At 55.0% G+C, this 24660-nt stretch overlaps 1 protein-coding gene and 1 long non-coding RNA gene across 6 annotated transcripts in view; one reads left to right on the forward strand and one right to left on the reverse strand.

The window, feature by feature from the left end:
* The window catches only part of ERG (ETS transcription factor ERG), a 153455-nt gene that overhangs the window by 86263 nt on the left and 42532 nt on the right, over positions 1-24660 (forward strand). For 4 of the 5 annotated variants that reach the window (XM_070407188.1, XM_070407189.1, XM_070407190.1 and 1 more), the window contains one exon: positions 13701-13918. In XM_070407188.1, the coding sequence (XP_070263289.1) occupies positions 13701-13918 (218 nt within the window). Of the gene's footprint in view, positions 1-9101; positions 9142-13700; positions 13919-24660 lie in introns of those variants that run through there. The other variant, XM_070407191.1, reaches the window with a different exon arrangement.
* LOC139002340 (uncharacterized) lies at positions 523-1226 on the reverse strand. Its single transcript, XR_011470150.1, has 3 exons — positions 1081-1226; positions 789-908; positions 523-661 (listed from the first exon to the last, which is right to left on the reverse strand). It is a non-coding gene; the product is annotated as an uncharacterized lncRNA (long non-coding RNA).

Raw genomic sequence — 24660 nt, forward strand, 5'->3', positions numbered from 1 at the left:
CGTCCAGGGGTAGAGGCCGGGCCAGCGCTCAGCAGCTGGGGTGCATGAAAGTGCCAGCCCCTGACTTGTGTCAGTGCTGAAGTGAACACATCAGTAGGTGCTATCAGTAAGTGGGAGAGCTGAGGTTGGCTTTTCTTTTCTTTTTCAATGAGAACTCTTGTCAACTTAAGGGGTTGGCCAACAGGCTTCCTTTTTGTGTGACACTTGGTTACTAAAATTTTGTTTGTTATAAAACTTCTTGTTGCTGTAAGGCTATGGTGACATCAGAGAAGATAGACTGTCTTGGCCACTTTGTCATAGCTGCGGTCCTTGAACTGGTCCCAGGACCCTTCACACGCCGGGCAGTGAGTGATGATGCTGACCAACCTTTGCTTAGGTGGGTCAGAGAGATGGGTACTCACCGAATTAGAAATAGAAACTGAGATGTTATTAAACATATATTTATGAATTCATTTAAGCATAGCAATAACAAACCCATCATGTGTTAATTTAAATAACATAGGTTATGAAAAACAAGTACATTTTCCACAAAGATGCTGGGTGAGAAGAGGCCCAGACTCACATTCTTGCTCCTCTGGCTGAGTAGCAGGCTCACAGGCCTGCTGCCGCCCATCTGCCGGGCTGTCAGGGGTCTCTCGGCCTCCGGAAAATCATTGCACACCTGGGAGAGGGTGAGCGCGGGAAAGGCAAATAATAGTTTATCACGGACGCAGCGCTGAGCAGCAGACTCCCTCGAAGGGTCTGGAGACCCCTGGGGGTTCCCGGAACACACTTTGAGAACTACTGACCTATCGTGCTTAGTCTGGTCCCCGGCGCAGCGCTAGGCCCAGGGCTCCAGCAGTGACACATCCTCTGCTCCCCGGAGCTTAGAGACTGTTGCAGACTGAACTGTGTGTCCCCACACTCATCTGTGGGGGGTGGGGGGAAAGGGACGGGGAAGGGAGTCGGTAACAGTGAGAACTCTGCGTGCGGAGAGACGGCTGCCAGACTGAGTGAGGGGACTGCACGGGAAGGCACATCATATCCCGTCCCTGTGCTGTCTACCTGAGACCTGTGACAGTGGGTGCCGCCTGTACTTACATTGAAGACATGAAACAAATGCTCCTTCTGAAGGCCCGTTTATCATCTGGTCTGGAGAGGAAGCGCTGGCTCTTCGCCTCCCTGCTGCAGCTTCGAGCTTCCACCCCGGCTCCGGCTCTGGCATGGGGAGGGCCAGAGGCAGTGAGGCCACCAGCTGCCGGGCGTCCCCAAGCCCCCTGCGTCCCCAAGCCCCCTGCACGCGCAGGCCTCACATCCAAGGCTTTGCACGGTCGGCAGGGACATGAGCGGGGGCACCTGTGGTGGGTCTCCCGAGGGCGCCCTCGGTAAGGGTGCCGGGCAGCTTCAGGAGCCGTTTCCGTTGCGTGCAAACCCTTTAAAAGCGTCACAGCAGTGCGGCCTCTCTGAATGCAAAGCGCCTATTCCGATTCCCCGAGGCCTCTCTCCGAATGTGGCAAGTGGCTGGCAGCTCCCGCGGCACAGGGCAAAGGGCGGCGCTGACTCCTCCTGGGTGGGGCTCCGGTGTGCAGAGGGCACGCAGCGCACCTGCATCCTGATCCTGGCATTTTGCAAATAATAAGATTCCAAAGACTGTTCTTTTGCAGAGACCCTGCAAGGCGGAAAATATGAATACATCTCAGGAACGAAGACAATTCCTGGGTTATTAGTCACAGGATCTGGCGAGGTTCCCATTTCACTCTCAGTACAGCCCGGGCCCTGCCAGGGCCCTGCCCGGCTCTGCCTGCCCAGCCTCACCTGGCTCCCCTCCCTTGTCCACGCCACACACTTTCTCCCCTTCCTTCCTAGTGGCCACTCTTCCTCCCTGGCGGTCCCTGAACCCCATGTCCCACCCTCAAACCTCAGCGTCCACTTCCGGCCTTGTTCTAGCTGCTGCTGTGGCCTGGAAGGCTCACTCCCCAGGAACCCACTGGGTCCTTCTCTTCAAGTTTGTTCAGGCCACACCTCCTCCGAGAGGGCCTCCCTGACCACTCCATAGTGAAAGCACCCATCCACCCCTCTCTCCTCCTGACCCTCCTCATTCAATTTTGCGTTTTTTTCTTCTCAGAGCACTTAACCACCTTCTAACCCAGTTCTCAAAACTCCATGTGTGTGCACTCTATCGTGTTACTCTGTTGAACCGGGTTCTAACTCTGGGGTGGGACCTGGGATTCTGCACATCCCACAGGGTCCCAGGTGCTGCGGGTGCGACTGCTCCAGCGTCAGATTTCGAAAAGCAAGGTTGTAATTCGCTCCAGAAATTGCATGTTTATTTTGCATTTAAAAAATTTTCTGTTGCCTGCCCTTGAGTGGATAATGAAGGGAAAGGCTGGGAGTGCCAATCTGAGGGTGTTACAAAGAGCTCAGTGCTGATCTTGGCAGGGTACCACTGGACCACACTGCGAGGCTTGGGGTGTGGCCCTGTGCAGTCCATCCATCATCCGCTGCACCCCACCCGCCGGCACCGACATGAACACACACACAAACACGCACACACGCACACACGCTCTTGCTTGAAAGCAAAGTATGAAGGTTAGAGGCATGGACCCAAGGGAAAATAAAGTGATTGGTAGTGATCCGCATGGGTGGGTAAATGCGTGGAAGGGCCTCAAGATTGCAGAAAGACTGCCCCAGCGTTAAATGCATTAATAAAAACCTGGCCTCAGAGGTGGGGGCCGCTGGGAACCTGTCTGACCCCCACTGGTCAGGACTTTAGCGGGGCTCCCATCTGCTTGTTTTTAGATCAGGAGCTGAGAGCTCAAGATTGGACCTCCGGCTGCACAGTCTCCACACCTATGTTAACTGTTCAGTTAGGTTACAGTGCACCTGTGCTTACAGTAGTGGTCGGTGCCAGTCCCCTGGGCTGGACCACAGGGAAGGCAAATCACCTTCTGTTCTAAGTCAGTTGCCCTTTAAGCAGGCATCGCCACACTCGCCATCCTCAAAGCTCATGTGCCAATTGCATGGGTGGGCGACTGAGACGACCTGCTCTCTGTGGGGAGGTGGTCCTGCCCAGGCCACAGGGCTGGCGGCAGGCGTCCGTCCCTCGCCTGTCCGGTAAGTGTCTCGGGGCAGCACGGGGCTGGACAGTGGTGCCCACAGTCCGTAGCCCTGGCAACTTCCTCTTCCTTGTGGAAAAGCTGGGCAGACATGGACCTCCTGGCTCTGCTTCCTGGGGGATTCGGTGTAAGGGGAACAGAGGTCCCTAATAAGGAGGCCACCCCAAACCCGAGGTGTGGGCCCTCGTGGAGGCCCCATTAGGATTCACAGGCCGGCGAGCTGCTCCGCAGGTTGGATTGGTTTGGTATGAATGGATCTCCAGACTCTCAGGGCGATGTTGACTTCCCCACGGGACCCATTTATAGCTCTGCCGGGGAGCCCTGCTGGGTGTGACCCATGGACGTGTCGTCTGCAACTGTTGGCCGCGTTTACAATGTCTTAGGTGGAGCTCAACGCTCCCAGGGTCATAAACATAATCAGGTCTTGCAGCAGCCAGCTCGCTGGCGCATGAGAATGTCCCCAACGAGACGGGGTGTCCCTGCAGCCCCGAACTGCATCATGGGAGAGACGTGAGCTCAGGGCAGAGCAGGAACAAAGGCCTGACACCCCGGTCCCCTCCTGGGGCTGCACCAGGCAGACCGATGTGCTGGGAAGTCTGCAGCACACGGCTTAGCCCCCAGCCCGGGGAGGAGGGGGGCGTCATGGCTCAGGGAGCCAGGGCCAGAGCTTGGCAGGGCCCTCGCCTTGGGTGAGCGCTTGGCTCCCTCCAGAGGGGAGTCCGCGTCCAAGAAAAAGAGTGTCCGTGTTGCTGTCTGCTTTATGCAGCTTGGCCCGTGCCAACAGATACTCGGGGAGGGGATGGAGGGGAAGAAGGGGGTCCCTGGTGCCCCTGGAGAAAACGGGGGCTCCTGTGCTCCTCCCTGGCCTGAGCCCCAGTGTCTGTTAGTCATTACGGTGGGTTTCTGTGCAGAAGGGCCCCAAGAGCTCCTGGACTGGGAGAGGGTGCAGGCTGGGCTGAGCCCCCCACCCCCCAAATGCACGAATTTTCATGCACCAGGCCTCTAGTAAAGAGTAGGTGGCATTGCATATGAGAGACTATGTACTTTTTCCTGGATGTGGCTTGTTAGGATAATGTGACTGGAAGTGGATGGTCCAAACCTCTGCCTTGAACTGCGTAGGGGATTTGGGGCGATAACATCAACTTTCTATAATGTGATCCTATTTAAAATACATAAGTTTAAGGTTTATAAAAGCCTTTTCCATCCCTAGTTCAGTTGGCCCATTGAGCAACCCTGGTGGGGGGCTGGGCAGCTGTTAGCACCACCTTTATCATTGAAGAAGTTGAGACTCAAACAAGAATAAACGTGAATATGCAGATGGGCCCTGGCTGGCCCCCTTCGAGGGGGATGCTGTTAGGAGGTGGATTTAGGGTCCCCAGGAGGTCCCCAGGGGATACCAACAACCGGGACAGAATCGGGTTTCCCACTCGGGTTTTCTGGTCCCGAATGCGGGGCCACAGTGCTCTACCCTGCTGTCTCCTGCATTTGGGTGCGCCTCCGTGTTTATCCTAAATTTGCTTATAAAAAGTGAAATGAGAGTGACCTTTGTATATCACCTGAATTATTTAAAACTAGGCATGAATAAGAGGAAGGCTTTTGATGAATATAGACAAGTGTCATGTGATGGCTATGATTCAAAAAACAAACATCAGTGCTGACTGTCAGCCCCTCACAGACCCCGGAGGGCGCAGGGGGACCTGCCGCGCGTGGACGGCACCCTTTGCGCTCAGACTTCAGATGCACAAACAGGATGTTTTCACACATGTTTTTACACTTTCTGTTCATCACCAGCAAGGAAAGAAGCCTGTGGGAAAAGGGTGTTCCTTTGCCGGAGAACAAAGAAGCTATCAACATCCCTTACACAATGTTCCTGGGGTTGTTTTTGAACCGCTTTCTTAAGGCTTGACCGACGTACACAAGCTGTATGTATTTAATGTACACAACTGGAGGAGTTTGGAGATAAGTACTTCAAATTCCACGAGCCCATCACCACAATCAGTGCCATACACGCACCCTTCCCCTCTGAAGGTCTACTTCCTCTCTCTTGATTTTCTTTTCTTGATAAGAAGACTGAGCGTAACATTTAACCTCGAGGCAAATGTCTGGGTTTACAGTCGGGTGTGGCTGGCGGTGGCCCTGAGCCGAGCTGTGGCTCTGTAGGACTTACTCCTCTTGCGTGTGTGAAACCGTGGGCCCTCGACTGCCAGGCTGAACAGTCCCATCGCGTCCTCCTTCCAGGCTTTTCGAAGCGCACCCTGCAGAGCGCCGAGGGAGGGATGGAGAGGCTGGAAGAGCGGGCTTGTTGGGCTTCCTGCCTTATGTGGGACGTCGTCTCTGTTTCCCCGTATGTTCCCTGGCGGTGTGGGGTCCCTGGTTCCAGCCACGTGGATTTCAGGTGCAACCTGCAGCCACGTGCTCGTGGTACCAGGACTGCAGGGAAAGGCCAAGGGCAGTGAGCAGGCCCAGTCCTCACTCAGCCTCCCTTGACTTCATTCTGTGGATAATACGGATACAACACACATGTGAGGTGAGGAAGCTGTTTGGATGCTGGAACACACACAGAGGATCCCGCCCTGAAAATGCTTATATTTGAATAAAAGCGGGAGAGGGGCGAGAAATATGTGAGCAAAGAGAATTCCGGGGGCCACGCCCGAGCCAAGGGGAAGGCAGGGAGTTCAGAGCAGGAAACGCCACTCCAGGTCCCTGGGATCCGGCTCCAGGGCGTTCTCTGCCAAAGGGATGTGCTGAGCGGAAGGCAGGCACCTTCCAGGACGAGAAGGAGGCGCAAGTAAAGGCGAAAGGGGAGAATCCAGGTCGTCTCCATCGCTCAGGCAACGTCTACCCTGGGGACCTGCTAAAAGTGCTGGGTGAACCATGATAATAAGGATGGGTAGATAGGTATGTCGGTGTGCACACATGTATGCATGTGCATGCATACACATGTGCGTGTATGTGTGCATGTGTGCAACATGTATGTATGCATATGTGTGCTAGTATATGAGTGTATATGTGCTGCATGTGTGTGCATATGAGTATATGTGTGCTATGTGTACCTATGTGTATGTGTGTGCATATGTGTATGAGCTGTATGCGTACATGTATGTGAATGTGTTTATATGTGCGTGGTGTGGCGAATATGTGTGGATGCTCCTTCACACCGGTCCTGGGTCTCGTTCTCCTCCCGCCGGCGGCTATTGTGAGCTGTAAACTTGATTGACACTGAAGTGATACCACATTGGAGAAATACGCTCTTGAGATGGACTTCGTTTGCCTATGTACATTTTTCCTTTGAGGCTAATCCAGGATTTTTTATATTTTTGAAGGACTAAAATAGCAACGTGTTAAATGAGAAAAACGTGAGCGCAAAGCTGGATGCTGCGTTTAATATGTGGTTTTAATGTCTCCGCCACTGCAGAAAGGAAAAACATGTCGGGGGGCAAGTGGTTCACGTGCCGAGTGACGAGGCATCTGTAACGTATAGCGCTGGTCTCAGCGGGGTCACAACTAACAGATACGCCGGCCAGATGGCGTCTCTCGTCCCCCTGATGCCAGCGCTATCAGCATTTAGAGGAAAACCGAGGGGCCCATGGGCACGCTGTTGGGCGGGCGGTTCCAGGGGGCTCTTCCCAGGGGTGTTTGTGGGGTTCGCGTGGCCTTTATCTCCTCCACGTGGGATGCGGAGGAGACTTTCCAGAGCAGCGGTCGCCAACCTTTCAACCTCGCGGACCACCGGCTGGTGACCGCTGGTCCAGAGCATCTCCTGCGCTCGCTCTGCCTTCAGGAGAAGCCATGGACGTTGGGGCTTGAGGCGGCCTAAGAGAGTTTCCAATGGCATTCGGCCTGCGGACCCCCAGTTACGACCTTGTTTATAAACGGGGTTCCTCCCTGTCCGGTTTTTCCTGTGTATCATTCGCTAAGGAAAGTCAGGCATCTACCCAGAATGGACGCACCCCAATATATGGCTGTCCGTTTGCATCTGGATAATCTGATTGACCAAAGGGAAGGACAGTTTGTTGATTCCAGCCATGAGGTGAGAGAGGATGAGGTGTGTCTGGGACCCAGGGCTGTACTGTTTCTAAGGACTTTCACTCTCCCGGTCCTTGCCTCCCATCCTAATCCCGGAGTTGGTAGTTATCCCCTCCCTTCTCCCACCTTCCCTCGCTAAGGCCTCTCTGCCTTTCTGGGTGGTTCCATCTTCTCTGTGATAGCGTCTCTGCTCTCTCCAAGGCCCTGACCAGCCGGGGCGGGGCTGAGACCCTCTGTGCGAGGCTTCCCTGAGCCCAGCCTCCTCCTTCTTCTGGTCATGCCCAGGTAGCAAGTGTCCAGCCTCATGGAGTGACTCCACTTAGAGACACACCCCCTGCTTCTGCCTCACCCTCGCCACTGACGTCCTCCTCCGTCCTCTGAGGGCAGGAATGACAGCCGAGCTCACAGGACTGTGGTCGGGATGGAGTGACTGTAGTTCATAAAATGTGAGAGGCCCTTGGCTGTAAAAGGATCCATCACTGCATCTGCCACGAAGGAAGAAGGAACGCTTCCCATGAGCTGTGACATGCCACCGAGTGTAAGATGCACCCAGAGCTGGTAACACGTGGAAAATGGGACTCTCTGAAAAGCAGTGACATGGACATTGAGAAGATACTACATGCAAAGTGCTTTCCAAGGTCAGCTGGTGTATTATGAGACGGAGCAGCTGTTTCTGAGCCGAGAGAGAGAGAGAGAGAGAGAGAGAGAGAGAGAGGCTGGTTGTGCGCGGGAGGAACCCCAGGCAGGAAGGGTTCGTACTGGGTGGGAATGCGATGAGAACCTGCCGAGGAGAGGGGGCTGGTGGTCACGCTGACATTGGCTTCCCCGTGTGGACACTGCGTTGTGACAGCGAAGACTCTGGTTAGAATGACTTTCTGAAGCAGGACCACGGTCTGAGCCGGACTGCCCCACTCAGCTTCCCCATCTTCTTTCTTTATTGATTAAGGTAGCCGTTCTCAACCTGTGGGTCGCCAACCTGTGGGTCGAGACCCCTTTGGGGGTCGAACGACCCTTTCACAGGGGTCGCCTAAGACCATCGGAAAACACATATATAAACATTGGTTCTCAACCTTCCTAATGCCACGACCCTTTAATACAGTTCCTCATGTTGTGACCCAACCATAAAATTATTTTCGTTGCTACTTCGTAACTGTAATTTTGCTACTGTTATGAATCGTCATGTAAATATCTGATATGCAGGATGTATTTTCATTGTTACAAATTGAACATAATTAAAGCATAGTGATTAATCACAAAAACAATATGTACTTATATATGTGTTTTCCGATGGTCTTAGGCGACCCCTGTGAAAGGGTCGTTTGACCCCCAAAGGGGTTGCAACCCACAGGTTGGCGACCCACAGGTTGAGAACCGCTGGATTAAGGTATCACATATGTGTCCTTATTCGCCCATTGCCCCCTACCCCCCACTCATGCCCGCCCCCCCCCCGCCCCCCCGTGTCTGTGTCCATTGGTTAGGCTTATGTGCATGCATACAAGTCCTTTGGTTGCTCTCTCTCCCTTCCCCCACCCTCCCCTGCCTTTTCTCTGAGGTTTGACGATCATCCCACTTGTTTTTGTAACCCTTGGCAGCGCACAGGCCTGAGGAAACCAGAGAGCGATCTGGAAACCTGGTCCCTGCACAGCCAGTTCTGGCCTCTCCTGAATTTATTTTTTATTTTTTATTGATTTTAGAGAGGAAGGGAGAGGGAGAGAGAGATAGAAACATCAATAATGAGAGAGGATCATTGATCGCCTGCATCCTGCACGCCCCCCACTGGGGATCGAGCCCGCAACCCGGGCATGTGCCCTGACGGGGAATCGAACCGCGACCTCCTGGTTCATAGGTCAAAGCTCAACCGCTGAGCCATGCCGGCCGGGCCTCTTCTGAATTTTTGAAAACCTCCCACGGCCCAAGGCCCTGTGTGGGCTCCACAGGCTCCAGCTGTGAGAGAGAGCTCGTCATCCTTTAAGACGTTCTCGCTGTCAACACGGGACGGCACCCGGCGTGTCATGAACATGTAAGCGTGTTGGATTCTCTGTATTAACATCCTAGCATTTTTATGAATCATCATTGGGCACAACTTAGCACCTCTGAGCCCAGATCCTGTTTTCTGATTCTTTCACTGGAAATGGAGGGGCCTCTCGGAATACCCACCTGTTAGGAGAGGCGCCGGGACCGCTGGCTGGAAATGGTAGTTTGCGTACAAAGTACGTGCGACGTTTTACTTTTTCTGTTTTTAGTGTTTCATGGAAACATTTTGGATCCTTTGTTGTCCCCAAATCTGTCTCGTGACGGAAAAAATAAAGGCATGTTTTAGTCTTACGGTATGAAATCCAACCTCGCCGAGTCCTCTCCACTTGCTGGAACTATGGGCCCACTGTTACCCTCTGACCGAAATCCAAAGGCATCGTTTTCACATGCAATCGGTGTGTTCAGCATTCACACGAAACCGTAAACACTGTGCACCACACAGCGGGGCCTTTTGTTTGGGGGCCATTGGCTTAGGATTTATGTGCTTCTCCCACGTTCATAAAAAATGGCATTGGTCGTCTGCCACTCGCCACATCAGAATATCCCAGTTTTCCTGGAGCTACAGGAAAAAACACCCCCACACGCGCGCACACCAATCTAAAGTTCAGGTCTTTTTATAGCAACATAGAGGCAGGCATATTAAATTATTATGCCCCGTTCCTGCCAGGGTTGGACTTTTTGGAATTCTCTGTTATAAAGCAACCAGCGCAGTCCCCAAGTCCTGCGGCTGGCCGAAGGTCCTGGGGAGCGGAGCCTGTCCCGCTACCGGAGGCGACAGCGCAGGCAGGTAGGCAGGTGGGCAGTGAGGTGGCCCTGAGAGGAGGGAGCGGCGGCAGGCGGGGAGGCGGGACAGCCTCTGTCAAGGCAGGAAGTTGCTGGCGGAGCCCGAGCAGGGGGCCGGCGTGCTCCTGGGTACCAGCCTGTGTGCAGAGCTGTTCGTTCTGGTTTTAATCCCACGGGCTAAGCCGCTCCCAGCTTTGAAGTCCCAGGCTGCTGGGTAGGATGTCGGGAGTCGGTGATGAACAGAGAGACACACCTGGTCTGTCGCGTGTGGTGTCTGTAGAGCTCATCCCTGTTGACGCAGGTCTCTGGACCATCCTGTGGCTTCTCTTCACCCCCCCCCCCCCCCCCATTAAAACATGCTCCGTTGGCATGTGCACACACGTATGTATGTGTGTGTGTGTGTTTGCGCGTGATTTCGTTTATTTGTTTGCTTTCTCTTCCTGACCTGCACTTAATCCCACGTGTGGGCCAGTCTCAGGTGGGTTAGAACACTTTGGCTCGGCTGGCGCGGCTCAGTGGTTGAGCGTCCACCTATGAACCAGGAGGTCATGGTTTGATTCCCCGTCAGGGCACATGCCTGGGTGGCGGGCTTGATCCAAGCAGGAGGCAGCCAGTCAGTGATTCTCTCTCATCATTGATGTTTTTCTCTCTCTCTCTCCTTCTCCCTTCCTCTCTGAAATCAATATATATATATGAATATATATATATATATGTATATATATATATATTGATTTTAAATATATATTTATATATTTAAAAATGAGCATTGTGGTGGCTCTGTCTTTCTGAGATGTGGACTGTGTCTTGCTCCTTCGGAAATGTTCATCCTAAAGCCTCGTCTTTAGACTCTTTCTCCCTCTGGTGAACAAACGCCGCACCTTCGCATGCTCTGATCACACCCCCGCCCTCCTGTTTGTGCACCATGGACTCTGAGGAGGACTTGGAGATACGAAGGGAAGATGTGTGTCTCCCTTATCTCTAGCTTTCATGCACGTTTTCCCCTAAATCGATCTCAATTAACTTTGATTCCTTCCTTTAGAGCACCATGTGCTGAAGTGACGTTCGGCCAGATGTGGGCGCGGGCTCCTCCCCCTCCCAGCACACGCTGCCCTCGTGTTAGCTCTGACATTCTGGTCCGTTTCCAAAACCCTGTGCTCTGAGGACGTGGCCCTTCGATGTGTTCGGAAGGACCCCCGGACTTCTCTCAGGGGCAGGCTGACGTGGTAGCATCGCTTCTCTTTTTGTCCTGAAAGCCCTTTTCTTTTCTTATTTGTAATTTTAAAATAAGCCCGGTTCTTCTGTCTAATCTTTTTCTGCTAATTTCTGATATAAATCACACAGTTGCTCACGTTCCTCTTGGTCGGTGAGCCAACACAAGCATCACCGAGTGTGTGACTCCCCGCAGAGCCCCGCAGCCTCGTTCCTGGTCTGAGTGTGTGAAACCCTTCCCTTTGGTGCCGCCACGGGAGGGGAGGGAATCCGTTTGGCTAAAATGACTTCAGAAGCTGCCATTCTTGTCTTGATGAATTAGCACGGCTACCTAAATCCATGGGGCCAGTGTTACTTGGAAACCCACATCTGTGACAATTAGATGCCTCAAATTCACTCACTTCGTTCATGACCAGAAGACAGAGCCCTGCAGGTCGCGTCCCCTGACGTCGGCCGGCCAGGCTCTGCACCCCGAATGTGCTGGAGCCTCAGGCTTTGCTGTCTGTCTCTGGCTGTCTTTGAGCTGCTGTGTGTCTGCCGTGCCTTTCTTGTTTTTTCTTTCTTGTGCCTCATTCTGGCTCTCTGGCTGGCACAGCCTGTCCTTTGGTACGTTCTGTGGTACTGCTTAAGCCCTAGCTTACTGCTTCCCAAAGTGTCGCAGGGCTTGGATTCTAGAGATTTTAAAGAAGTTGAGGTAATGCCTGGCCAGTGTTGCTCAATGGTTAAGCGTCCACCTAAGAACCAGGAGGTCAGGGTTTGATTCTCAGTCAGGGCACATGCCTGCATTGCGGGCTCGACCCCCAGTGTGGGGCATGCAGGAGGCAGCTGATCAAGGACTCTCTCTCATCATTGATGTTCTATCTCTCTCCCTCTCCCTCTCTGAAATCAATAAAAATATATTTTAAAAAAAGAAGAAGAAGTCGAGGTGGTGTGTCCACACTCTGAGAGCCAAAGCACTGAGCTTGGTCCTTGCCATTCTCTCCACCCACCGATTCACAGTGTGAAGTTCACGTACATGGGGAGCTGTGAGAGGAGTCGGTCCTGGGGCCGGTGGGACAGAGTGGCTGGTGGGACAGAGTGGCCGGCGGGACAGAGTGGCCGGCGGGACAGAGTGGCCGGTGGGACAGAGTGGCTGGGAGCAGCTGGGAGCACTCCGGGCTGGGTTTGTGAAATCCCACGTGTTCCATAAAGATTCTGACACTTGTGGGTCGGGGGGTGGGGAGAGGTCTCCGTCTTAGAACGGCTGCTCCGTGAGGCTCTGTTCCTGTCGGGGAGCATCCTTACTGATTTACTTATAAGCTCAAAGAAGAAGAAGGCAGTGCACATGTGAGCACATGTTCGAAATCAGGACATAGAAGCGTATAAGCAGGGTGCCGTGGGCTGTGGGGCAGGAGGAGCAGATGGCCAGCACCAGTCAGCTCCATCACTGATGCCCCATGACCTTGGGCCGCTCACATCAAGGTCCGGATCTCTCCGATCTCAGAGCCTCTCATTTGGGGATGAGACGGCCTCCACGGTTCCCCAGGCTCCAAAGTTTCCATTTTTCAAAACCGGGGGACGCAACCTGCATGCGCATCTCTCTAGCTGAGAGCGGCCCTGAGCGCGCCAACAGGCTGAAGTAGGAACGAGCCGCCCCGTGGGTTTTGTGCGTGTGATGGGTCATCTTAGTTGTTCCGTGTAGTGGTTGCGCCGAGTGTCACTCACGCGGGTGAAATCTCTGCCTTTGCTGCGCTGGCGGGAGAATACAGCACAGCCGTGGGCTAGCTAGCCACTTGTTTGACTTAAAGCCACAAAGGGTGATCCACCCGTGATGAAGGTCTATTTCTTCTCACCAAATTATGCAAAAGAGCAAAGATGTCACTAGAAAGGAAGGGGGGGGGGGGAGAGCGAGTCGGTGATCCAGATATTTTAAACACCCTGGTATTTGGAGGCATCTGGATAATTCACAGCTTTTTTTTTTTCTGGTTCATTTATCATCCAGATGTTCGCCATCATGGAACCACCACTTGCAAGCCTATTGCAGCTAATAACTCCGAAGTGGAAAAACTCATATCTGTGTGTTTGTCCTCCGTGCTCCATTCTCCCCGCTCTCCTCCCAAAGCCCCCTCCTTCGCATCTCCGGGGAATGTGGCCCTTTCGCCAGATGCTTAGGTGTGAGCCGTCACTTTGCCTTTTTTAATCTTCGTGGCCATCCTGTACCCTGTCTGCTTGAATTATAGATTGCATTTGTCAAATAATGACACATGCAATTGGATGTCTTCGAAGACCTTTGAAATCCAACTTCCTTGAGTGGAGATTAAAGTGGGTTTTCCCTCCGCGGCTGCAGTCGAGCCCGGGCCGCTCGGAGACCTGCTGAAAAGTTTCCCTGGGCCGGCCTGCTCCCACTCCCGTGGTCTGGAGGGGGGAAAACCAGCTCCTTATTTTTTTTAAATTCTGGAAGGTAGACCTCAAACTCCCTAAACTGTGGTCCCGGTTAGAAAGGACTGTAGACTGGCCGCTGTTGGAAGCAGGCCTGTCCCCCAGGCCGCTGACTGTGTGTCTCTGGGTGTGCAGGAAGCGCTATCGGTGGTGAGTGAGGACCAGTCGTTGTTCGAGTGTGCCTACGGGACGCCGCACCTGGCGAAGACGGACATGACCGCCTCCTCCTCCGGCGACTATGGACAGACTTCCAAGATGAGCCCGCGCGTCCCGCAGCAGGACTGGCTGTCGCAACCCCCAGCCAGGGTCACCATCAAGATGGAATGCAACCCTAACCAGGTGAACGGCTCCAGGTAAGCTGGCTTCTGTCCCCCCCGGTTTCCCTGTCCCTTGTGGAGGCCACGGGGAGCTCGGACACTCTTTTCCACAAAGATCCTTTCGGAAAGGAAGGCCACGGAGGGGTCCCGTTGGCCAAGGCTGAGAAAATGTGTTCCCCGATGGTTCTGTGTTGAGGACGGAGGTCGTAAAACTGGTAGTATATTCACCGAGCACTCGCTTTGAAGATGTGGTGTTCAATACAGTTTTCCAGGCGTGAGGGCGCTGTGGGAGGGGGGCTCGCACACATGTGGCAGAGTTCATCTCTGGGGTTCTATTGTCTGAAAAAGAAGGCTGTGTTATGTTTGTATGGAGGGAGAGTGTCAGCTAGTGGCCAGGCAGTAGCATATGTCCGAGCCATCTGCCCTCGCTAAGGGAGCTGCTTAGCCATCAGCCTCTCACCCACCCACCCACCCATCCCACTCCCTCCTCTGTCCCTTCCTCTCAGCGCTCACCGCTGCTTCTCATCTTGACTTGCACGGAAAGCCGAGCTCTCGGCTGTCAGATAGAATGTGTTCTCAGATGCAGAGTGAGCCTTGGCCCTCGAGAGCATTTCGTCGGATGTAGTTTTGAAACGTGAAGTTGGTTTCAATTATGATATCATAGCCCATCTATATTCAGGAAGAAGCACATAAAATCTCAAGGACAAAGAAAGGGTAATTTTTTAACACGTTGCAGGATCCGACGACGTAGAGGCGTCAGACAGCCCGCACGTTCCAGGGCTTCCCTGTGCGCAGAGCCCTTCTCCGCCAGTGCCCTGTGCGTCCCCCAGCAGCCTGGTGAAGGGTGCTCGTCCCCATTTGATGGATGAGGAAATCGAGGCTTAGGCTTTTCCTGGCCGAATCGGGATCACCACCTAAAGGGGCTCAATGTGGATTAAATCCAAGGTGTCTGACTCTACCCTGAGGGCGTTGTCCACTCTGTGGCAGCTATAAAAGGCCCTTTTTGCTACCTATGTAGACAGGGTGCCCCAGAAAATGTAGACACACCTTCACAGCTGATTGACAGCTGAGTCAGAGCTGAGTGCTCAGTTTTGAAAATGCAATGTATTTTAATGGACACTGCCTTTACAATTACTCGAAGTGTGTGTATACGTTTTTGGGCACACCCTATATTTTGATGCTAAATACGTGTTTATAAGAGCTGGGAACGGTTGTGTCCGCTTCTGGTGCGGCCTCCATGAAGGTGCCAAGTCACAGCACCGAGAGGGGATGGTAAGTGTGTGGAACGTGCCGTGCAGGGAGCTGGTCCACGCCTACCTCTCGCGGGCTCTGCGGGGTTGGTTTCTCTCTGAAACCGGGAACAGTCACTCTGAAGTTGCACGTGGCTGTGGCGTGGGGGCCTCGCGTGGACTTCAGGCCCAGGCAGGCCACGTCGGACCTCATCCAGGGAGTCATTCCCAGAGTCCTGAGAGGGCCCTCCCGGGGAGGAAACGCCGCCCCAGGGCCCAGGATCCGAGTCCTGTGTACTTTTTGATGCGTGTGATTATCCTACGGGTCAGTCCTATCCCACCTGGTAGTGTCTCCACCAATCAGGTGCAGGGTGGGGCCAAGGCAGGCTTACCGTGGCGACACACTAAGCACAGAGTGTACTCTTGTGCTGATATTTATTAATTGTTGTGTTATGTTCCATATGCGCCTACTTCCCCCCCACTCCCCCCCCTCCCGCCCCCGTATTTCTGAGGCTTAGGAGGACCGAGTGTAGCCATGTGGGAAGAACGCAGCGGAGGGATGAGGGGAGGGTGGGGATGACCCCGGGGCCACTCAGTGGGTTCTCTCTCGGTGGCGTCGTGTGACCCCATGCACCCAGGAGAGTTGTAGGGGGACACTAAGAGCAAGAGGCATTTCCAGAGCTTTCTTCCTCGAACGCCAGTTTGTGTGCAGGAAACGCATCGGGGTGTGTGTGTGTGTGTGTGTGTGTGTGAGAGAGAGAGAGAGAGAGAGAGAGAGGGAGAGAAAACACACCACTCTGGGCAGAGAGCACCGAGACCCTGCCCTGGGCCCTGTTCCCAGGCTGGGCCAAGGGCCAGCTCCCCAAGGCAGGTCTGGGTTTAGCCTCAGAGAGACTCTGCGAGGAGGTGAGAGCGGTGTCATACTCTGTGCGGCTCCTGAATTAGCAGGAGGAGGTGGGCGAGCACCACCATCCTCTGACGTGGGCCTGGGCTGCCTTCAGTAGCCAGCGCCCCTGCCCACCTGCCCTGCGGGGCAGCCTTCCCCACCTGAGGGGTCCCCACAGGGAGTTGGGAGGAGAGTTGTAGGACAGGATCTGACTCCTCCCACACAGAGCACGTCCTTGGACACGGTCCTCCCCGAGCAGAGCACTGTCCTCCCCGAGCAGAGCACGGTCCTTGGGCACGGTCCTCCCTGAGCAGAGCACGGCCCTCCCCGAGCAGAGCACGGTCCTTGGGCACGGTCCTCCCCGAGCAGAGCACGTTCCTTGGGCACGGTCCTCCCCGAGCAGAGCACTGTCCTTGGGCACGGTCCTCCCCGAGCAGAGCACGGTCCTTGGGCACGGTCCTCCCTGAGCAGAGCACTGTCCTTGGGCACGGTCCTCCCTGAGGAGAGCACTGTCCTTGGGCACGGTCCTCCCCTAGCAGAGCACAGTCCTCCCCGAGCAGAGCACTGTCCTTGGACACGGTCCTCCCCGAGCAGAGCACTGTCCCTGGGCACGGTCCTCCCCGAGCAGAGCACGGTCCTCCCCGAGCAGAGCACTGTCCTTGGGCACGGTCCTCCCCGAGCAGAGCACTGTCCTTGGGCACGGTCCTCCCCGAGCAGAGCACTGTCCTTGGGCACGGTCCTTCCCGAGCAGAGCACTGTCCTTGGGCACGGTCCTCCCCCAGCAGAGCACTGTCCTTGGGCACGGTCCTCCCCCAGCAGAGCACTGTCCTTGTGCACGGTCCTCCCCGAGCAGAGCACTGTCCTTGGGCACGGTCCTCCCCCAGCAGAGCACTGTCCTTGGGCACGGTCCTCCCCCAGCAGAGCACGGTCCTTGGGCACGGTCCTCCCCGAGCAGAGCACTGTCCTTGGACACGGTCCTCCCCCAGCAGAGCACTGTCCTTGGGCACGGTCCTCCCCGAGCAGAGCACTGTCCCTGGACACGGTCCTCCCCGAGCAGAGCACTGTCCTTGGACATGGTCCTCCCCGAGCAGAACACTGTCCTTGGGCACGGTCCTCCCCGAGCAGAGCACTGTCCTTGGACATGGTCCTCCCCGAGCAGAGCACTGTCCTTGGACACGGTCCTCCCCGAGCAGAGCACTGTCCCTGGGCACGGTCCTCCCCGAGCAGAGCACGTTCCTTGGGCACGGTCCTCCCCGAGCAGAGCACTGTCCCTGGGCACGGTCCTCCCCGAGCAGAGCACTGTCCCTGGACACGGTCCTCCCTGAGCAGAGCACTGTCCTTGGACATGGTCCTCCCCGAGCAGAACACTGTCCTTGGGCACGGTCCTCCCCGAGCAGAGCACTGTCCTTGGACATGGTCCTCCCTGAGCAGAGCACGGTCCTCCCCCAGCAGAGCACTGTCCTTGGGCACGGTCCTCCCTGAGCAGAGCACTGTCCTTGGACACGGTCCTCGCTGAGCGTCCTTACCCATCAGCTGCCCTCAGAGGAGAAGGCCCCGGCCCTGGGAGGAGGGAGGGACCCGTTTCCGACTCTGGGGAGGAATGCGACCAAGCCTCAGCCCTGCCGCGCTCACAGGCTCCTGAAAGGAAAGGCAGTGGGGCCTCTTGCCACGACGTAGATCTCCGTAAAACACTGGAGGGGAGACGGGAAGGAAGGGACCACTGCTTGTGAGCCAGCGCGGGGCCGTCACCACCACCGACTCAGCGGGCACAGCGCGTGCCCACACTGAGCTTACTGCGCGCTGTGAGGACACGGGACATCCCTTCTCCACTCAGTGCTGCTCAGCCTCAGTGACGGTGCCTCCAGGGCATGTGTGGCAATGTCTGCAGACATTTTATTGTCATAACTTGAGGGGGGGGGGGGGGTGTTCCTGGCATCTAGTGGGTGGAGGCCAGGGATGAGGCTCAACGTCCTAAACACAGGGCATCTCCTCGCCAGAGAAATGAGCTGGCCCCGGTGCCCGCGGCCCGCACAGTGAGAAGCTCTGGGCCAGAGCTGCGGGTTTGGGGTTCCTCTGCATCGTGCACGGGGCTGGTCGCTGTGAGGATGGGTTCAGAGAAGCTTGGGGTCCAGCAGAGGTGGGGACGCCTTGTGAGGTCGCACAGCAAGTGCAAGGACGGAGGGGCGTTCAGGGCCCCGCCTCAGGGAGGGGGCATGGGGGGGGGGAGGGTGTGACTCCCACCACCTGGGCAGGAAAGAGAGTCTGTGAGGAGTAATATTAAACAATATTTCTGTAACACATCATGATTTATAATACACACCATGTCATCCAATTTCCTCATTAAATCTGCGAGACGGCATTGTGACTAGACCAGTGGTTCCCAACCTTTTGTTGGCCGTGCCCCATGTAAGCATCTCTAACATCCTGATGCCCCCCGCCCTGTGACATATAATTCTTATTATTCAAAAAGTGAACTCCTATTCACATGGGGGAAGCCTAAAAGGCCATTCATTTGGTCTAAACAGGCTTCCAAAGAACAGGGAAGCCATGAAAGAGAAAAATAAAAGAACGGGAGGACAGTTGAAGTCCTGAGGAAGAAATCACTAAGAAATTATTTTAAAAATAATATGACAAGATATGAAAAAATAGCAAATAAAGTTTCAAAACATAATAGAGAACTGAAATGCATAAATATGTCACACTATGTATTTATATACTGTATATCTGGCCCCTGGAACCATAAGAAATGCAAAAGGTTCACTGTTAATAACTCATTCTCCAATTGCCTCCCTTAAAAATCAAACTGCCCCCCTGTGGGGCGTGTGCCCCATGCTGGGGACCAGTGGACTAGACCCATTTCACAGATGGAGATCATCGAGTCTCTGTCGTAGGCCGTGTGGCCACAGGCCTGCGCTCCTCCTCACGCCCTCCAGGCTCTTTCTAAAGCAGCGGTTCTCAACCTGTGGGTCGCGACCCCTTTGGGGGTCGAACGACCCTTTCACAGGGGTCGCCTAAGACCATGGGAAAACACACATATAATTACGTATTGTTTTTGTGATTAATCACTATGCTTTAATTATGTTCAATTTGTAACAATGAAAATACATCCTGCATATCGGATATTTACATGACAATTCATAACAGTAGCAACATGACAGTGATGAAGTAGCAACGAAAATAATTTTAAGGTTGGGGGTCACCACAACACGAGGAGCTGTATTAAAGGGCCGCGGCATGAGGAAGGTTGAGAACCACGGGTCTAAAGTGAGCGTCTTCGCAGTCGGCGGGGACAGCCGAGTGTTCTCAGCTGACGGACCAGCAGTGTGTCCTATCTCCTCTCCCCCCAGAGGCGTGAATCCAGACGCTATTGTGATCTCCTGTGGATGTTGCACAGGCAGAACGTTTACTTACGAAGGTGGATTTTCTTTTACTGCCGCAGCCAGTTTCCCTGCTCTCCCCTTCCCGCTCCTTCGGGAGGTGGCCCCCACCCAGACCTCCTCCCAGAGAGGCCGTGCGAGGAAGCCCGGGCTCGGAGCACGTCAGTGGCTCCTCAGATCCTCGTTGGGCTGAAGTTAAAAATAAAACGTCTCCGTTTCAGGGTGGCGGCTGCTCGGGGCGGCCTGTCATGTGACGGAGGAGGGGCTGTGCCCATCCCGGCTGCAGGATGGCGTCTCGGCGGACGGTCTCTGCACATCCGGCTCTCGCTTTGCGAGCAGCACTCTGTTTGCTATTTGAAATGGGGCTGCTGGGACCCATCCCTCCCCAGACTCATTGAGATTTGACTTCTCCCCGCCCCGCACCCCCCCCCCCCCCCCCCCCCCACACACACACAGACACACCACCGTCCTCTGAGACGCTGTGCATCACGGTAGCGCAGTGAGAGTCACCACCATGACCGCATTTGCTCCTTCCTGCCCCGGGGTCTGGTCAGGTTGGCTGGGACGGTTTCCCACTCAGGCCTGGCCACCTTCCCAGCTGTGGGTGGCCCTGTGCTGGGGACCCGCAAACGGGTGGCTTTATATGAGGTCGAGGTGCAGCATGTCGGGCTGGTTAGCAGCCTGGGACTCTGGATCTCAGTTCACCGGCTGCAGAGCTGAGGGGACGGACGGAGAGCCCCACGCAGGGACACGCCAGGGAAACTCGAGGAAGGGAGGTGGGTCACTCGGAAGTCAGATGACGGGCTCCGCCTGTAGGAGGAGAGGGCCCAGGTGCCGGGGAATCCCGCAGGGTCCCCGTGGGCATAGGCAGCGGGCACTGGGCCACTGCTTTGGCACTTTTTAGCCTCAAAGGGAAATGGTGTGGGTTAACCAGAATTTCCATAGCCTGTTATGGAGGTAAAAACCCAGAGCACCGTAATGGTTGGGCTAAGTCTTTCCTCTTGAGAAATGAAAGTGTTTCCAGCAAAACAAACAAACAAAAAACCTCCCAGAACAGAAAAGATGTCACGTCCCATCTCTGTCGTGTCACCATCTGTTGATACCTTGTCCTGTGAGCATTTCATTTCCAAAGGATGCCCCCCAAAAGGATGCACTGACCCCCAGGTTTCACGGCCTAACTGCCGGACGGTCTTGCTAATCCCCATCTTCAGCTGTGAAGAGAAATGGGTAAATGTGTCCTTAAATAATGAGACTCTTCCAGGGACACTCAGTGCCTCGGAGGGACAAAGAGCTCCCTGTGGGTTGTGGTGGCTTTTTAATTAATTTCGTCTTCAGCTTTCTGGGAGAAGGGGCGGGGGGAGCAGCGGGCTGGTGGGAAGAGGCTGCGATGCCAGGTGCAGGGGGATGTTTACGAGGGTGAGAGCAGCGCTGGGCGGTGAGGACAGAGCCCCAGTGTCAGCTGAGCTGGGCTGTCCATGAATCACTGCGCCCCACCCGCCGCCCGGCCGCGGGGCCTGAAGCAGCTTTTCCATCGCCTCTGATTCCGAAATAAAACAGACCCGCCGCCAAGTACCCCGGAGCCCTCCAGACAACCCCCTCCTTGTCTCGGGCCTGAACATACCTTTTGTGGTGACTTACCTCAATTCCTGCTCCAAACCTCGATGAGGCGTTTGCTCAGTCGCTTAGGGCTGAGTGTGGGCGCTCAGGGTTCTTAGGAAGAAAACCACGTGTGAAGGGAATTTTTTAAAATATATTTTTATTTGATTTCAGAGAGGAAGGGTGAGGGAGAGAGATAGAAACATCTGTGATGAGAGAGAATCATTGATCGGCTGCCTCCTGCACGCCCCACACTGGGGATCGAGTCTGCAACCGGGCATGTGCCCTGACCAGAATCAAACCAGCGACCTCCTGGTTCCTGGGTCGACCACTGATGCACACCCGCTGGGCAGCAAAGGGAATTTGGTGTTGAGGCGTGAGCCGGGCCTGGGGTGCCTGCCGCCCTCGTCCCGGTGAGCCCTCCCCTGGAACTGACGTCCTGGGCTCGCAGGGTGGAGCTGCCAGGGAAACCTCCTGTTGCCCCCCTGGAGCTCATCACATGAAACCACCCAATAAGCGAAAGGACATTCGTGAGGACAGTGGCATTGTAGTCAGCAGTAAGGAGCTGGAGACTGCATGGGAGGCAGCAGGGGCTTGCGTACCCACATAGGAGTGGGGGTGACGTGGATTGGGGTGTTTGGGGCAGATAGGGAGTCGGGAGAGGGGCTTTAGCCACACAGTCACAGCCACCATGACAATAGGGACACTCAGGTAGCCCCAGCACCTGGGACAGTGCCTGGCAGACACACACTCTCTCTCTCTCTCTCTCTCTCTCTCTCTCGTTAATTCTCACCCGAGGATATTTTCCCATTGATTTTTAGAGAGAGTGGAAGGGATGGGGAGAGACAGAGAGAAACATGGATGTGAGAGAGACACATTGATTGTCTCCCGCACGTGCCCCAACCGAGGCCAGGGATTGGTCCTGCAACCAAAGTACATGCCCTTGACTGGAATCGAACCCGGGACCCTTTGGTCCGCGGGCTGACGCTCTGTCCACTGAGCCAAACCGGCTGGGGCCACTTGGTAATATTTGTTAAATGAATAATGACTCGAGAAGGCCCAGGGCCTGATGCCGAGGAGGATCTGGGGAGGGTGCGTTTATCCATATGCGCATGGGGTCACGGAAGGGCTGGGCTGCACGGGGCTGGTGGGCTTGTATTTGGGAAGATCACTCTGCAGTGAAGCCCGGGACCCCCCACCAGCATGTGGAGAGCAAGGCAGTGGGGCTGTCTCCCGGCGCAGGAGGAATTCTGAAAAGGAAGGAGGCGGGTCTTAGAGGATGGGTCCCGGAGGATGGGTAGGTTTTCGAGGATGAGCGGTGCCTTTGCCCACCAGAAGGAGGGCCACTGATTTCCTCAATTCCACGTTGGACTTTCTGTAAGGCCCGAGTCTCTGCTAACTGCTCTGGACTGAGGGGGAATCGCAGACTTACTGTGGCCGGCGAGCCCGGGGTCGTGGCTCGGGGCTGCCTTAGGGGACGTTCTTGGATAAATGAGGTCCATTCACAGGGCACAGACGACAGGCAGGGCCAGGCTCCATCCCTGTCAGGCTCACGGCCATGCCTGGGCCATTCGCTGTGGGCTCTTTTCCATGATGGACCGCCTGCTCACCATAGACTCTGAAAACCAACGTCAGATGCCAAGTTCATTTTGCTTTTCAACAACCAAAGCCCTTATTTTAATTTCTCGGTACATTTTTACAGGCACATCACTCCCCCCACCCAGCCGCCCCTCCCTCAGAAAAGGCATTACGTATGGAAGCAGCTAAAGGGAGCCTTTGTCTTGGGCTGTGTCCCCGGTGATCTTACAGACGTACATTGACTGCGTTCCCGGTGGCCCAGCCTCTGCCCTGGTCCTCAGTTCGCTCTGTGCCCAGCCCCAGGATCTGAGTGGACTCCGTCCCACTCTGCCTCTCAGCCAGGGAGCTTCTCCGAGTCCCCCTCCCACTCAGGAATGTTGGCCCGTCCTCTGCAGAGCGTGCCCCACGCCGAGCCCCTCGAGGAAGGGCTGAGAGGAGCAATGACATTCAGCTGCACGTTGAGGTGGCCAGCATCTTTGGAGCCGGACTTACCACAGTTCACGTGTGTGTCCAAGTAAACAGTGCGCCTCCCCTGTCGAGTTCACGTCTGCCTTCTCCACGGCTGCCTGCGGGGCCCCTCCCAGGATGCGCTGTGGGAAACCCTCCTGAGTGAAGCCTGCACCGAGTCTTCTGAGGGGCCATTCAGTCGTGTTTTATGTCCGGGAGAGAGGCCACTCGCATGGCCTTACCAGGTGGGATCCTATAGTGTGGGGTCAAGTACTCGGACTGAGGGCCCCCGTGGTCTAGGTTCCAATCCAGCGCCTTCATTGCTGGTCATGTGACCTGGGCTTCACCTGTAACACCCCTGCGGCAGGTACTGACCTCATGGCGGCATGTTGATGGAAAGGATAAGAACAGCTAACCCACAGTGTTCATCGTGTGTGCAAGGCAGCGTTTTAAGTGCTTTGCCCATCTATTTATTCTCATGTAAATATTATATGAAAGGGGTTTGGAGCCATCCCTAGCATGGCAGCCCTCCCAACAGGTGTGAGGTGACAGCTCACTGTGGTTCTGATTTGCATAATAACTTTCATGTGCTCTTCAGAGTCTGGTAGAAATACCTTAACTGCGCTTATTTGCAGTAAAGACATTTATGCCCCAAACAGTAAGACAGAGGCACTTCACACTCGTCAGTGAGTATCCATTCAGCGAGCGTCTATGACTTGTGTTGGCAGGTTCACAGCCGCTGCTGGAAAGCACCTACGTGAATACTAAGAATCCAGGACGTAAAGGAATGCTCTTTGCCGGGTGCATTTCCAGAGCAATGCGTGGAATGTGCAAACCCTTGTGATGTCAGAGTGGAGAACGCGTGGCCCTCCCTCCAGGCAGGGCCCGGTGCAGGCGGATCCCCGGGCTGCGGTGGGAAGTCCCCCTGTGACTCGCATCAGAATGCGCGATGGCCGTGTACAGGGCAGTCGGCAAAGAGGCCGGCCTCCCGCAGTGTGGCTCCCTTCTCCCCACACCTGGGCAAAGAGATGAAAATGCAATGGTGGAGGCTTTGAAGTGTGTAATTCCAGTTCTCTGAGTCATGTTCAGGTTTCATTTTGTTAAAGCCGTGCCTAATGGACATCCCTGGAAAATGTGCTTCTCTAGGAGTTGCCTCTGTTTCTTATGTCTGTGTATACACCTCGTGGGTGTGTCTGCCACCGGCCGTGCGGGGAAGGAGCAGTCCCCGGGGATGGCATCCTGGAATAGGAATGGCAAGTGCATTGCAGTGCTAACGCCCAGTGACACGTGGGTCAGGGAATTCTTGATGCCTTTCTGAAATTACAATGGTCTTTACCTTTTAAAAATATATATTTTTATTGATTTCAGAGAAGAAGGGAGGGGGGGGGAGAGAGAGAGAGAACATCAATGATGAGAGAGAATCATTGATCAGCTGCCTCCTGCACGCCCCTTACTGGGGATCGAGCCTGCAACCTGGGCATGTGCCCTGACTGGGAATCGAACCGTGACCTCCTGGTTCATAGGTCAAAGCTCAACCGCTGAGCCACACTGGCCAGCTCCTTTACCTTTTAAGGGCAGCATCCCACCTTTCCTTGGTGCAGGCAGGGGCCAGGCAGTGACAGTGTGTTCAGGCTGCCCAGCCTCTAGCCTGGCTCTGCGTCTCCC

This window comes from Myotis yumanensis, unplaced genomic scaffold, assembly GCF_028538775.1.
Source record: "Myotis yumanensis isolate MYYU_CA2020_CCGP unplaced genomic scaffold, mMyoYum1.0.hap1 SCAF_2, whole genome shotgun sequence".
In the NCBI taxonomy this organism is placed as follows: domain Eukaryota; kingdom Metazoa; phylum Chordata; class Mammalia; order Chiroptera; family Vespertilionidae; genus Myotis; species Myotis yumanensis.